Source organism: Neolamprologus multifasciatus, chromosome 13, assembly GCF_963576455.1.
Source record: "Neolamprologus multifasciatus chromosome 13, fNeoMul1.2, whole genome shotgun sequence".
Lineage (NCBI taxonomy): Eukaryota > Metazoa > Chordata > Actinopteri > Cichliformes > Cichlidae > Neolamprologus > Neolamprologus multifasciatus.
This window is the reverse complement of record NC_140451.1, coordinates 15,209,223-15,226,013: the sequence shown is the minus strand read 5'-3', so window position 1 is coordinate 15,226,013 and position 16,791 is coordinate 15,209,223. Positions and strand designations below refer to the sequence as shown.

The window sequence follows — 16,791 nt, the reverse complement described above, 5'->3', positions numbered from 1 at the left end:
TAGACATCTTAACTAAAGACTCATAATTTTCCCCTGGATGAAAAAAAACACAGGCATGCAGATATACTCACCCTGACCCCCATGAAGCGGTCTCTGAGCACAATCCATGACAGCAGGAAGACGAAGGCCTTGTTACAACAGAATAGCGCTGACACATCTGTTGTGTTGATCTTCCTGAGGGCCTGCAGGTACAGGTAGTTGGTGAGGATCCACAGCAGGCCAAAAGGAGCTACCTTGGTGAAAAACACCTTCGGTGTCAGGCCATCGTCACCGAAAAACCTGCAGCACTCCCTGTGTGCACGACCAAAATGAAGACTGTTAAAAATGTAGTATGATTTTAAAGCTGATAAGTATTATCACTCTGGGACCAATTAACACCAGTGAACACAAACAGCACAATCTGAAAAACACACTTAATGCCAATGAGTGACTGCAGTAATTCCCACTTCAACAGTTACATCTAAATTATGTTTGTCCCACATTATAGACACGTGGGACCAATGCTACCCTACTAGAAGAATGATTTAATATTTAATTGCAAATTAAGATCTGCCACAAGGAATTAAAGTTAAATATTCAACTGTCCCCATTAAGAAATTAAACAACCTGTTTGGTCCTCAGGTGTTTTGTCTGGTTACATCTGACAAATATCTCAGTACAGCAAAGAAATGGGATACAACAGGACATATTGAATGACTAAATCGAAGAAAAAAGCTGTTTGGTATTTCATAGTGACAACAGGCAGAAATGTATTTAATGTACTCAGAAAAGTCTTCTTTCATCTTCCTCCGTTCTCAGCATTACTTGTGGACACTCTTGGGGTTCAGCTTCTGGGTATGCGTTTCCGTATAGACTTAAACATGAAGGGAAAATGGGGACAGAAATAAATGTTGCTGTGACTGATGCATGTGATGAATAACTCGGGCAAATTTGTAATGACTCAGATAACAGCCATGCAATTCTAAGGTTTTATGTATGATAAAAATCATCTGGTCTTAGATTTAGGTGAATAAAACCTCAGGTGAATTACAAAGCATGACATATTACACCATGACATTATTTATTTAACTAAAATTGAGCTAAAATGTAGAAGATGTGTGTGAAAAACGAACTACACCTTTATTGCTTCCAAAGGAATTAAGAGGTTGTATTAACACAATGCCAAAGAGGAACGACATCAGCAGCGATCTTAGAGAAGCAACTATTGCTGGCAATCAATTTAAATCCTTCATTCTACAGTGAGAAAGTTTATTCACAAGTGGAAATATTCAAGGCAGCTGTTAGTCTTCCTAGGAGCGGACATCCTAGCAAATTCACCCCAAGGTCAGACCATGCAATGCTCAGAGAAACCTCAAAAAAGTCTCTGGGAGCTACATCTCAAAATTTGCAGGTCTGAGTTAGTTAAATGTTGAGGTTTATGCTACAATCAGAAAAGGACTGAACAAATATGGCTTGTTTGGAGAGAAAGCCTCTTTGTTACAAAAAGAACGTGACCCCACAGCTAGGCTAGGGGTGCAACGATACACAAAATTCATGGTTCGGTTCGCTACTTTGGTGTCACGGTTCGATATTTTTTCGATACAAAAAAAATGTTCATTCCTTTTTAATTTGTCATTTATTAAAATTATAATTATATTTTTTTAACTCAAAAGTACAGTTTTTAAATGTAATGTTGCTGAAACAACAAAATAATAAAAAAATAAATCTATCTGATCGAGAAATCACTCATCTTTGGAAAAGAGAGTTTATTACAGACAAATGGCTCTTTCCAAAATAAAAGCTATACTATACGCTTCTTCTGGGGTATACTCTCAGCAGCATATTAAACATATCAGGTCCCCATAAGGAGAATCATGTGCTAACGGCTGTCTAAATGACTCGGGTAAAGTTTGTAGCATGCGTGCTTGTTGTTTTTATCTGCTTCCACTTGTCTTTGCACTAGGATGATGTCAGAGTAAATGTGCAGTCATATTCGTTGTGTTCCCACTAGTGCTGTCAGCATTAATCTCGTTAAAATGACATTAACGCCATAACGCCGCAAATCTCTGTCAACACGTTAACGAGCTAACTGCGCTAACGCACTAGTTCCCACCCATGTAATTGAGCATTGCGTGGCACATCCAACATACTGTTTTACTTTTGTCCATGACGCGCTTACCTTCAGGGTCATACTTCACATGAAGACCAAAATAGTTCCAAACGCCAGATCTGAATGAGGGTGGGGGAGGTTAAATTTGCCATGTTGCAATGAGCTTCGCTTCTGTCTTGCTAGCTTGCACTGGGCTCAGTGGATCTGCGCTCCACAGTGCAGCCTAGGCGGAGTAGTGGAACGCAAATCCACCTAGCTCTCAACACAGACAGCATCTTCAGAAGAAAAGTTGATAAAATAAATTTAAAATGTTGTATTGTTCATACATATGCGTACCGAACCGAAAGCACTGTATCGAACGGTTCAATACGATACGAGTATCGTTGCACCCCTACCCACAGCTTAGGTGTGCAAAGTTGCATCTAAACAAACGACCAAACTTCTGTAACAATGTCCTTTGGACAGATAAGTGGAGATGTTTGGATATAATGCACAGCACCATGTTTAGTAGTAACCAAGCACTTATCAGCACAAACACCTCAAACCAGCTGTCAAGCATGGGGGTAGAGGGGTGGTGATTTGAGCTTGTTTTGCAGGCACAGGACTTGGAAACCTTGTGGTTGTTGAGTCGACCATGAACTCCTCTGTATACCAAAGTATTCTACGGTCAAATGTGAGACCATCTGTCTGATAATTAATACTTGTCCCAAACTGGGTCATGCACTTGGACACTGATCCCAAGCACAACAGCAAACAGCAGAAAAAGAAAAGAATCAAGGTGCTGCAATGATCCAGTCAAAGTCCAGACCTCAGTGTGATTGAAATGCTGTGTTGGGGCCTTAACAGAGCCCACAAACCTCAATGAACTGAAGCAACAGTGGGCCAAGAGTCCTCCACAACAAGGTAAGAGACTGATAAAGTCACACAGAAAATGTTTACTTTAAATTATTGCTGCTAAAAAGCGATACCATGATTGTGTGAGGAATTCTAACCAGTCAAGTTTTAACAGAAAATACTGAGAAAAAAACATTAAATCTGGAGACGTATGATTAACAGTCAGTCTGGCAGTCCGCTATGTTGAAATGATTAATCTTTAAGTGCTTCTGCATGAGGCTTAGTCATCCACTATTCATGTTTTTCAGGAGCTGTAACTACGCACAAGAAGCTAAATGAAAATACCCTTGAATAAAAGCTGACGGTCCAAAAGCTATTGGCATGAGTCAGTAATGCAACAGAGGAACCAAACCATGACATTATGTATCAGTATCAGAATACTGCATAGTGGTCCTGCTCTGTCGTGTTACTACATCGTCTGCTGAGTCAGACCTTGCGTTGCTCTGCTGTGACGACAAGAATTTTCTGTTTCACCCTCAACTTGAGTGACTCCGCCCACACCGGACTGCTATTGTTACCATTACTACAGAGTTGTACCGTTTACCCTGAGTGCATCTGGCTCAGTGAAAAGTGATGAAGCAGCAATAAGTGGAGAGTGGCAGGTAGCATATTTGCCAGGGTGTCCTGCTGGATACTGTAGAGCAGCGCTGCTATGAATCAGCTCCAGAGAGCTGAGTCTGCACTAAGAACACACTGCTCAAACCTCCTCTGTGGACACGACACTAATTCTGCGACAACCAATTTATCGGCATTTCATTACAGACATTGGTTACACCACCTTAAAGCCAAACCGGCGACTGTTCACGCATTATTCCTGCACTTGTGTACTTGTGCACTGTAACCCGCAGTGATTTTTAAGATACGTCAAACCTCTGCAAAGCTGCCAAATAAAGTGTTGCAGCAGCGGATATTAATACACCTAGCAGCGAGTGGATTAAACAGTTAAGCGCTGCACTTCCAGAATGATTTAGTATCACTTTCTAGTGCCTGCACAGAACTTTTATTTGGTTTCTTTAGAATTTGGCACAAACAGAGTTAATCCATCCTTCTTTTTATACTTACATTTAAACTGACGTAACATTACCCAAGAGCAGCCAGACGGTCTCAAACTACAAGCTTGAATTTAAAAGATGAACGTGCAAAATGACACTTTGTGAGTTAAGAGATAAATCCTTCCACTGCTGCTACGATCTGTCCGTAAATATCAAGTCTATACTACAACAGGGCTGATGAGTGCACTAAAATCCTCTCCTCACAGATATACTGCTAAAGTAGTCCTTTCTATTTCTCTGCACTGTCAGGTTCACAGAAGACGGTATTGTAATTTGTGGTCAGTTCACATGAGCTCCAACTGAGGAGTGGGAGACCCACATCCTCATGTAGGCCTTTAGAAAAAAAGGAAGGATTACATCACAGAGGAGCATCTGAAATACAGAGCCAATCCCCCGAGTTCACCAGCACACCACAGCTTCTAAACTACCGCTCTCTTTTTTCTCTTTGCACTAACGTAGCATTGCAGGTAGCAGAGATAAGACTTTTGTCTAAAGACCATGATTAATGGACTGCTTCAACTGTGAAAGCCACTGTAACACAATTAGGATTACAGTCTCGTCAGCAGGGTATGTGAGACGGCACGGCCTGCTCTTCCAAACAGGTAAATGTGTGGCGGCGTTTTGCAAATAAAATCTGAAGAGAGGATGACTGTGTTTACCTGACAAGCAAAAACAGAATTAGCTTATTCAGCGAGATTGAAAATGGACCTAAATGATAAACTGTAAGCAGCTGGTGAAACAGGCTGAACATGTGGTGTTTGTTCCGTGAAATACAAAGAGGATAGAAACTGTCACACAGTGTTTGAAAAAATTCAATTAGTACATCTCTATCATCTCACTGGTACACTGCTAGATGTTACGTGGTGGTTAATTTCGTTGGGGAATCAAACTGACCTTTTGAATGGATTTTTTGGGAAATCCCGATTAGTTGTATACTTGTTGTAACTAGAAAAACTGGATAGAAAATAAAAAGAGAGAATAAAACTCATATGGGATTTTTAATACAGATACTGATACCAATATTGGGCAATCTAAACATTGGATATTCCTTCATATCGGAGGATATTTTTTGATGCTAGGCACAAATTTCACTGACATTTAAATTTCGAAGCCCAACTTTGCTTGGATCAGCTGCTTGCTGTTTCCAAACATTTGGCTGCGTAGCCAAAACTTCAGCTTTTAACTTATGGGCCATTACAAATGCTGATACAGATAGATTAATTGTTTGTTAATGATCTGATGACCCCTCAGGTCTGACTTTTAATTTTTAATGACTGTGCTGTGCTGGTCTGCTGTTGCTGTTGCAAAAATTGATTTATGTTCTGACCTTAGAAAAGAAACAATGCCCTTTGACTGAAGTCAGAGTTTGTGCGAGAGCCTGTACTGCACTTTACAGTCACTTAAGTTTTTTTTATATCGTTTGTTTCCTCCGCTGTCACTGTACGTGTCGGTGGGTAGGGGCACAGACACGTATAGACTTTATTCACAGTCCATGTGCACCAGGAAAAGTGCATCAAAAGCTGTCAAACAAGTGTTAATTCATCTAAAATCCACCATCTGTAAGACTGGTCACAGGATGACTAGTCTTGGCTAAAGCTATAACAGAGTTACAGCACCCAGGCTGGTGTCGCTGCCATGGACCAGCCCATAAATTAAACAAAAAGGGGATGCTGAATATGGAGGTGCCATGAAAGAAGATCATGGAGAAGATTCATGGATGTAAAGAAGGAGGATATGTGGAAAATTCTGAGATTAAAGGATGATCACAACATGTCAGAGCACAAAAGCCGATTTATATATATATAAAAAGAATGATCATAATGTGACAGCAGCTTTAGTGCTTGGACCTCTAATAGAGCTCGCTCTAAAGGAGAGAGTGTCTTCTAACCTTAACCTCTGCCTGGCTGTCTGCCTCTCCGGACTCTTGCACAGGTGGCCGATGTAGTAGAGGGGGAAGAAGAGGCAGTTCCACGTGGTGGCAAACCAGGTGAGGGTGAAGGGAGCATCAAACTGCTTAAAGGTCAGCTTGGCCAGCTGGGTGGAGCCTGCCCAGGAGGAACACACGCACATCACCATGGCGACTCCCCATAGAGCCTTCCGCACTTGTACAGCTGTCACTCGGATGCAGCAGTGAAGCCGCCGTCTGCTGGAGCCGGACTCTGCTCCTGCAGCACCGGCCGACTGCGCGTCTGTGGTGCCCACCACATTCTCTCTGGAGCGATCTTCCCCTAAAGACGGACACATACATGACAGACTGATGTCCAAACACACCGATACTGCAGACCTGTATGCTCATTCAGTATTTGACACATTTTAACATATTTGTCCTTGCTTATTACTGATTTTTCTCAACTTCCTCTTCCTCTGCATGTGCTTTAGGTGCCTGGTGGGCAGGAAATCATCAATGCCAAATGGGAACATCTGGGCCTGGTGTTTCCAGACTATGAAACCGTTGCTGGCATGCCACTTGATTCTTTCTCTCCTGCCTGGCGTCTTGAGTTTCTGTGTGTACTTACTTTCTTTTCAGTTCTTTCATGCTGTTTTCCAGCACCTTGTAGCACTTTCACACTATTTCCACTCCCATGCACATCCTGCTTCACTGATGCCTACTTTTACACCTGATTTGATCAAATTATTTTGATAAAAAGTCACAAAGTGCTTTTTGTCACAGCCTTCAGAGGTTGCCAGGTTGTGGCTTTTTTTTCTCCCTAAGCATCATGTGGATACAGTATATTATCTTTTGCAGCAAAACTGACTCCAGATCATACCAGTCTTGTCATCATTTTCCGGATAAAAATAGCTGCTTTCAAACTTAAACTGAACTTGAAAGTAATCAATCCGAGTTAGAAATGTGGCGATCAAGTGTGACAGGCGGCAGTGAAACAGAGGGCATATGAGGGCAGACGTGATATCCAATCCAAGATGACCTCTTCTCCACCGCATGAGCTGCAGCGGCATGTGTGTTTGCCCTAGCGTGCAAAGACACACACCGCAACACTTAACTTTTCTATTTCTCTTGTCAAAACCTGATAGCCTCCATACTTCTTCACTAATGTGAGAACTGAAGCGAAGTGTTTGCGTACAGTTTTCGGCCCCACTCTCACCCACTCTGTGCTTCAAAACCAATTTGCTTACCAAGATCATTTTGTTCTCTTGAATCACTGAACTTACAAACTTTGTGTCCTCTACAAAGTTCAGACACTGCTGCATGATCATGGATATGACACACAGTGTTTTACAAAAATATGACAGTTAAATGCAACATTTATGGCAGCTCTTAACCCGTTAAAGCCAGAACAATTAAATAATTGCAATAAAATTCTAATTTGTTGAAGATGGGAGGAGTTATTGAACCTTTAAAAAAATAAAATAAAAATGTATTAATATTAATTTACATATATGAGTTTTAATTGTATCATATTCGCTACTTTTGACCTTTTTTTTAAAAAAAAATTATTGCTTAAAAACAGAACAAAAACTCATGTATCAAATATGACACACTGGGCATTAAGGGGGTTAATTATCACTCAGATAGCACAATTCCCCCCCGATGATATTTTTATTCATGCTGACGTCAGCCTGTTATGGCGTGATTGTGACATTATATGGCATCAAACTGAAAAACTAAAAAGTGTATCGTACAGCCCTCTCCATGCCCTTTCATATGACATATTACTCAATATGGTTTCTTGAATTTTTTTAAAGGTCTACTTTGACCTTGAAAGTCAAAAACCACAGTCAAAGTCAAACGCTTAGCCAACTTATGTACTGACGTCCCCCGAGGCCTATAATATTGTTGTGATGTTCAAAGACAATCAGTAAAAAATTGTGAGTAACATAAAGTTTTTACAGATTTTCACATTTGTTGCGACCTTGACCCTTCACCACACTTAAGTCAGCTGGAGTCGTGAATGCTGGACTGCTAACAAACAGACAAACAAACAGAACATACTCCCTCCCTTTATCACTGGCAGAGTCCTAAAATCATTTTAGGCTGTCTTTTTGACCGTGTACCTAAACCCGCACCACCTAGAGCAAAACTACATGACCGCAACTCTGCAATCGGTTTAGTGAGAGTGCAACACAATAAACAGCACAACCTCATATCAGCTCTACTTCATAACAGCTGCATAATAGGCATCATGCATCTTCGGTCGCTTCCTACCTTCCAAAATGTTGGAAATGAGCGATCTCCCTAATGGTGCGTCCAGTGGTAATGATGTGCTGCGGGGAGCCTTTTGCCAATTCATCACTGCACTGTATGCTCTTGACTGGAATACTGAATGCACGTCAAAGGGCCTCGGTGAGGAAGAATAAATTTAACTTGATTTGATTACGTTGTGGAAATGATTGTCTGACGGCATCAACAGGAAAGTCAGCTCTCATAATATTGTAGCTGTGCCGTATCAGTTGTTGCTGTATACGCGGCACTGTCTGCAGTTCTGTGAATGTGATCTGTGTAATAATAAAAAAATTAAAAAACAAAACAAATAAAACCACCTTGTCAAATATAACCTGCATATTTTACAAAAGAGCTGTGTAAGGGGTCATCCATCACACCCAACGAGGCAATTCACTGCTACTGGAAGAGCTGACTCTGACCTTTCCAGGTGGTCTCATCATACCATAGATTAACTCCCCTGATGACTATCGCCTCTTATGCTAATGCCCCGGCTTCCCCGGGCTACCTATACTGGCTGCACGAGAGATTCACGTTCTGTTTATCTATCGCAAACGTCAAAAAGAGATGGAGTTAAGATGCAGCGCTGTTAGAGGAACCTGAACAATGTTCCCAGTTGCTGCGAAAGCAACTGATGGATCTGACAGCACAGAGGCACAAAAAAAACTAAAGACGATTCGAGATCGTTGTCATTGTCACCGCAATGAAGTGATGAATCAGCAGTGGCCAAAAAAAGAAACAGGCACACATGGATGTTTATCAAAGTCTTGTGCACAGGGGTGAGAATTAAGTTTCTCTATTCTGAGCTCTGAGGCCTCTTTGTCTTCTTCTGAAGGTCATCTCTTTGTTGGTGCTGCCCATTTTGTGTCCTTCCTGGGCCTCCGTCCCGCATCCTGTGGCTCTGACCACATCTCTGGACTACACCGCAGTTTAATCTCCCAAATGTGATAATGGACCAAGCCAATCAGCCCCCAGGCAGACTCTGGGGCCTAGCTAAGCATTATCAGCTCTGGCACACTTAGTGAAGTGACAACATTAGTGATATTATACAGCCTGTACTGCAGGTTGTGGCAGTTACCACAATACTTAAATACAATAGTATGTCTCTTATTAAATACAAATGTGTCATGCAATAAAATACCAATTAAAGCCCCTGTAATTAAATGCAGAGCTTCAAGTATATCTTCCCAGACTAATGACTTAAAACAGAGTGCACTTCTTTTACACTTAGACTGACGGTGACTAATGATGCTCTATGAACCCTGAATGCCAGTAACGAACATATCGAGTGAACTCATCAATGTGCTGGATCTGAGTTGATGGAGTGGACCGGCAAAATCGAAGGGCCTCTCCGCTAATGACATTTGAAGCTATTATGACCATAGATGAAATACTCAGACCGAGTCTTCTTAAAGTGTTAAATGATTCACCTTTTTAATTCATAATCTAATGTCAACCGTCAAGGTGAGTCTGTCACACTAAGCTGTCTGTAGCACAGGAACAGTGCATTTCTGACATTTTAATAATTAATCTCAGCCTTCGCGTGCACTGGATCGCAAATTAGTTTTAGTTTTAGATTACTGTGATAGAAAAATTAAACCCTGGATGAAAATGTCTACATTTATTCAACCCATTCTATGTCCAAATGTACTTCATTGGATGCTAACGGACATCTGCAAAATTGCTGAAGACAAGAAGAAAGTGTTTCTAGGGGCAGCTTGTGATCTGCTCTGACAGCTGTGTATGGCTTCTTGTTGCTTCCTCAGATACAGTCATCCATACTGCTCCGTAGAATGAAAGCATGCTAGAATCATAGGATTTAATAAGCACAAGTAAACTAGTAGCCTATTAGCATCTATCTATCTATTAGGAGTGCAACAATACACAAAATTCACATTTCGGTTTGATACTTTGGTGTCAGGGTTCGATATTTTTGCATACAAAAAAAATGTTCATGCTTTTTTTAATTTGTCATTTATTAAAATTATAAATATATTTTTTTTAACTCAAACGTACAGTTTTAAATTTAATGTTGCTGAAACAACAAAGGGATAAAATAATAAATCTATCTGATTGAGGAATCACTCATCTTTGGAAAAGAGAGTTTATTACAGAGAAATGGCTCTTTCCAAAATAAAAGCTATACTATAGCTTCTTCTGGGGTATACTCTCAGCAGCATATTAAACATATCAGGTCCCCATAAGGAGAATCATGTGCTAACAGTTGTCTAAATGACTCGGGTAAAGTTTGTAGCATGTGTGCTTGTTGTTTTTGTCTGCTTCCACTTGTCTTTGCACTAGGATGATGTGTAGTAAATGTACAGTCATATTCATTTTGTTCCCACTAGTGCTGTCAGCATTAATCTGAAATGACGTTAACGCCACAACACGGCAAATCTCCGTTAATGAGCTACTGTGGATCACCCCGTGTGTGGGGCTGGACGGTGTCAACACGTTAACAGCAAACTGCGCTAACGCAGTAGTTCCCACCCATGTAATTGAGCATTGCCTGGCACATCCAACATACTGTTTTACTTTTGTCCATGATGCGCTTACCTTCAGGGTCATACTTCACATGAAGACCAAAATAGTTCCAAAGGCCAGATCTGAATGAGGGTGGGGGAGGTTAAATTTGCCATGTTGCAACGAGCTTCGCTTCTGTTTTGCTAGCTTGTGCTGCGCTCAGTGGATCTGCGCTCAATAGTGCAGCCTAGGCGGAGTAGTCGAACGCAGACCCACTGAGCTCTCAACACAGACAGCATCGTCAGAAGAAAAGTTGATAAAATAAATGTAAAAATTTTTATTGTTTGATACATATGCATACCAAACCGAAAGCACTGTATCGAACGGTTCAATATCGATACGGGTATTGTTGCACCCCTACTATCTATCTATCTACAAGTGTATATTTGTTAAAACATTGCACAGTAAATCAATCTTTGTGCTGCAAGCTCATATATCTGCCTGAAGTATTTTAGTTCACTGAGCACCTCTTATGCCGGATACTGAACATACATCCCACTCCCAGTAGAGGACTCCAGTGGATGTTGAGATTAATCTTGTCACTGTTGAGCCAGTTTTCCAGCTAGTCTTCCTCATAAGTCTGTGTTTCCCTGCTTCCCAGCCAGCCTTCCCACTTCTGCTATCCTCCCTCCCTCTGCAGTCTCTGCAGTGCAGATCTCTCCTGCTGATAGCTGCAAATCCCAAACGTGCCAGCAGAGCCCTGCCTGACTGCTTGCTCTCACACTTCACAGAACCTGGCCGTGACAGGCTGAAAAAGTCTCGATACGTCCCTGTCTTTGCTCCCTGAACGGGCCACCGCCCAAGCCTGGTTTGCCAGGGCGGCAGGGTGCAACAGTAGGGAGTGTTTACCTGGGACCTCAACAAGGGGAGACGTAGAGGTAGGAGAGTTTCGTCTGTTTGGCAACACCTCCGTGGGAGCAAGATTGCTCTGCAGTGCTCTGCCTCAGCGATTCAAGAGGGTAAACAGATCAATCACACACACACACACTTCAGAGAAACTCTTCTCCTTTTATTTACTGTCTTTGGTTTTGCTTGGTGATGAATACAAATTAAGTAGTTCAACTTACTCAAGCCAACATCACAGCATGAGGTCTTTGTGTAAAAACTTTAAGGAGTCAGATCATCTTAATTTTGACAGTTTTACTTTTTAGTGTCATTGTACAAGGCTGAGGGAAGAAAATCTCTAATTTTTAAATAAAGTTACCTGCATAGTAAGATATGACTGAGGTGTCTTTAAGTAGGTTGAACTGAACCTTTTACATTTTTTGTGTAATTCTCTGAAAAATAATAATAAAAAATAAGCAAACAAATTCAAAATCACAGTTCTTCTTCTTTAAACTAGTTTATGGCTGTCACACAGCATCAATCACTCAATAAATACCTCAATAAAAATAAATCCTTCAGATCCATGTTGACTTATTTGGTTTGTCAGGTCTGACATAAGTCAGAGGCAGAGTGTTTTAGAAATACTGTTTTCTTTTTGCTTGGGAAAAAAGGCAATTTATATATATACATATATTTAAAAAAAACAAAAAACCATTAACTGTACTTTTATAAAGAAGGATGGTAATTTAATCGCAGAGACAGCTAGAAAGACAAGCAGCACACAGACAGCAGTTACTGTCTTTGTGGCCTCAGAGTCTGACAGACAGTGTGAGTCTGTGATACTTGACTGTGACAACTTGGTCAGGCCAAGCTGTCAGTCAGCGTCCTTTCAACACACCAGAGCAGGCTCATCTGACAAGCCTGTCCCACTCAATAACACAAAAGAGAGACAGGCGGAAAACACACCCTGCTGCGTCAACCAGCTGATAGGTAGGACCACATGGGCTGAGGGGACTAAAGGCCCAGAAGGGCAGACAAGGGTGGGTCAGCTGTTACTGATCCTGCTCTCCTTCGTTCTCGGTTTCTCCTTCAACCTCAAAGGACAGCGCGGCGACTTCCTCACCGAGGAGCACTTGTTGTTTGTGTCTGCCTTGACCTGCCCAGCTGGTTCAACAGATGCTCATGATAGAGGTCAATGCTGCAGCCCCCTTCATGCCTTATTGGTTACACTGCGTGCATACAAGCAGAGAGTGATTGTGCAGGTCTGCGCACTGTGTTTTGCAGCAGAGTAATAGCAATCATATTTGGCATCGGGTACGCTACAGGATAACCCTGTTCTGAAGCAGCCCTCCCTCGCTTGCAGTGCCTTATACCAGTGACTGCACTGTGATGTACCCGCAGTTTAACAGACTGGCAAGAGTCCCAGCACTTTCTGCGACAAATCAATATTTAAGAGATTGGCCACAGCATTCCTGTTAAGGTAATGGAAAGGCAACCACGGCAGGTGTATGCTGAGTGTCTGCCCAAACTGTGGTTTTACTCCCTTTATTGCACCCCAAGGCCACTGATGACACAGGGACTCTATAAATATCACAAACCTGAGTCACCTGCACCTTTTTTTTTTTAACACATCTTAACCCTTTTATTGTGTCACTGCTGTGAGACACTCGCAGTTTGGCAATTGAGTTTTTAATGGCATCAAAAAGTATGTTCAACAAACTAACTGCTTACTCACTTTCACAGATGAAACGCACGTTTGCACACTCGAGTATTCACATTTCTGTCGAAATGGCTCAAATAAATATAATATTTACATTTTTGTTGTTAAATTATTTGTCATATACAGCGTGTTAACCCAATCACAGCTGTAGCATCTAGTCTGCTGGGTGCATTGTGTATTTGGAGAAGACAGGCAGTCTTCCTTCTCACCGAAAAGCTTTTGGATCAGCTCACTCGATTTAGGATTACCGCTGAGGAGCTTCGTCTTTACACATATTTGTAGCGGGCTTTGCTTAAACGCACTGCTTTTACTATATAAATTACAAATATAACATACAGAAAAGAAATCGTGCAACAAACCTCCAATAACGTTCGGCTTCAGCTCACAGCCTTCTCTGCACACACGCATGCTGAACTTGATAAACCTAAGCAAAAGCTTGGCCTCTTAATAAAACAAAAGCCCTGTCACTGTGTATTCAATGCACACTTATCAAGGCCCAAAGACCCGTTTCACTGGCTTTTAAAATACATTTAGCACGAAGATCAAGATTTGCTTTTGCTCCTCTGACAACCAACAATTTCAACTCCAATTACGCTCAAAGAATGAATGTGAAGAATTTAATAAGGCTGAGGAAGAAACTCTAAGACGAATCCCACTAATACACCCAGTAATCTTTTTACTGATGTATCTAATACATGCACAATATGTACATGCAATATGTTGACCTCTGTCTGGCACATGTAGCCTGATCTCCATACTGAGGGTGCTGCTGCACATTTACATACAAATAAGACACATGCAAATGAGTACAAGATTCAAGATTTTGTCCTTGAAGCAAACATGCAGTGTTCGCTTTCTGTAGAGCAATGATTGCAATTCAGATTATTATGTTCTCTGTCTTGAATCGTCCAAATCATTTATGTTTTAAAGTTGGCCCGTATGAATATACTTGGATCAGATAGATGCACAGGCGCAAAAAAGCAGAGCAGGAAGGTCAAAATAAGAACTCCTAACAAAGGCTTATAATTTTCTATCGTCTGAGTGGCACACATACAGAAACTCATGGTCAAAGTGCATGAAGCCTTTTGGGAAAGATTTAGTGTGCCCATAACGGCAGCTGGTGGCCAGCTTCCCGGGGGGCGGGGGGGGGGGGGGGGGGGGGGGGGGTGCTGAATCACTCTGAAAACGTGCCTGCACAGTTTCAGAGGATATAATTAAATTGCTGAGATTAAAGGGACGTTTATGAACTTCTTACCCCTGCTTATGATGATAAAGGGACCGACATTCCCGAAAGACGCCATGGATAGAAATACGTGTAAAAGAGAAATCAATAATAATTATTGTCGGAAGCGGTAAATACTCCAAAGGAATGAATTAAAGCTGTAAGAGACAACATTGAACTGTATAACCAGAACCATGAGTCAACCAACAAAGAGGAGATCATAGGATGACTATGGAAATGGTTTGTGATGAAGAACAGATTGGTTACTATCCAGTAAATGTATCAATTTAAGCAATAAATGTAAGAATAAATAGAATTTCATGTTCAAATCAGATACTGTACTTGTTGCTTCACGCTGCGTGGAAGTTTGCCTGTTCACTGGACACAAAAAAGAAGAGAAAAGACAGACCACTGACAATTCAAGACTGGGGGATAAAAAGACAATTTGCTGCAGGTTGTTAGTGAGGAGAACAGAGTTTTCAGTGCTGGTGTTACATAAGCATGAGAGACTCTGAAAAGCTGCATGTTGATATGCTGTGGCCCCCTGTGATCCCCCCCTCCTCCACCACCACCACCACCACCACTCCTTCAAAGCAGCTGCTAAAAACGAGCAGCCGAGCGCTCAAATCACAAACTTTACCTCTTTGACTCCCCTCAAAAATTTACAATACCGTTTCATCCCCAACACAAGACGCCTATATGCACGTTTTCTCTCCCCGCTGCCTCGTGTCACAGCAGAGTTTTTGTCAAGTCTGTATACACAAGCTTGTCAAATAACACTCCGCCATCCCAGCTATTCTGAAAATAAAACCCGTCGAGCCTGAAATTTACACTAATGAGCTTAAAATCTTTGGTAATCCAGCAGCACGGATTATTCTGAAGTTACCCGGGGCGCCTTGTCTGAGTGTATGCAATGCAAACTAAACACCTCGGGCATCGATTTCATCCATGTCCATTTAAAAACCTGCATAAAAATTGGCCACTCACCTTCCATCTGCTGGTTGAGTGATCGATTATGAATAATGAAGCATTTTCAGATGGTTTCACATTAACGCTCCAGACTATAGCAAACTCCCAAACAACAGGAGCAGAGACAGAGTTAAGTCTGAGTCAGCAACAACTCGAGTCCTGCGTGACGGAGGCAGAGAGGTAAACAGTTTAACAAGTATTTATGTGACTGTTCTCTTAAATCTATGTGTTTTATGTAACCTAATAGCTTTTTTTAGTGGCTTCACTGATGATCAGCCACCTTGAGCTTCAATACTGCACTGCACAAAAGTACAGCCACCACCAAACCCGTCATGGTCACACAATGAGTTTGTCTATAAAAGCTCTGAGGTTCTAGTTTCATGTTGTGAGTTTGTCATAATGACGCTCTATGAAACTCACCAAAATAATTGCAGTTATTTCTCTATTTGATCCAGCTGAAAGGTGAACATCTTTTCTGCAAAAACACTGATGTTCAGTAGTCTCGAGTAATAGATGGGAGGGGGAGCATAACATCAGCTCTTTGCACAAGAATCAGGCAGAGGAGAACATCATAGGAGGGATACTGTACAGGCATCAAAGGGACTATCACACTATACTCTTTCAAGAAGGTGTTGAGAATGCTGCAGCAGACACACACACACTCGACACACACAAGAACTCCTAGAGGTGTTGTCTCTTAATGATGTCAGCAGGAAATGCCAGCGCTCCTGCAGATCAGAGGAATTTTCAGACGAGACAGGGGAGACCCAGTGAGACCCAACATCAAGCTATGAGGAAGACTGAAGGACACTGCCACGGAGCGTTGAATGGGACCACCGATAACACGCTTGCTGCTGGGTTCATGTCCCAGCTGCCCTGGCATTATCCGCTGGCATTTTAAGCAGAGACTCCTGCAGCCTGTGATGATGGGTACAGGGGGGAGAGTGTGAGGGGAATCCCTGCTGCAATAACAACTTAAGACCCTCCCCAAGGACCAGTAAATTTTTTGGCACAGCCTTCGCGAGTCGCGCTCATTCCCAAAAATCAGTGCGTCAATAACGCAATCATTTAAACGCAACGGAACAAATTTGTCATCGTTGTCGTTTAACGAGAGAAATAAAACAGCCTAACATCCAAGTGAAGCATCTGACATCACTCATGTAAAGAAAATGGATCTTGAGCCTTGATGTCAAAACAACCCACAAATATTGCATCATTGATTTGAAGTTGAGCGCTTGACTGATTCCCGTCGCTTCGTGTTGCTCACAGTGAGATTTTCTAAAGTTGATCCTTGTCTTACAAAAAAAAAAAAAAAAA

At 41.7% G+C, this 16,791-nt stretch overlaps 1 protein-coding gene across 2 annotated transcripts in view; it reads right to left on the bottom strand.

Annotated features, from left to right (window-relative positions):
- slc35f3b (solute carrier family 35 member F3b) overlaps window positions 1-16,791 on the bottom strand; it is a 53,688-nt gene that overhangs the window by 7,924 nt on the left and 28,973 nt on the right. For both annotated transcript variants that reach the window (XM_085181752.1, XM_085181754.1), the window contains 2 exons: window positions 5,924-6,263; window positions 72-291 (listed from right to left, as the gene is read on the bottom strand). In XM_085181752.1, the coding sequence (XP_085037878.1) occupies window positions 72-291; window positions 5,924-6,263 (560 nt within the window). The remainder of the gene's footprint in view (window positions 1-71; window positions 292-5,923; window positions 6,264-16,791) is intronic.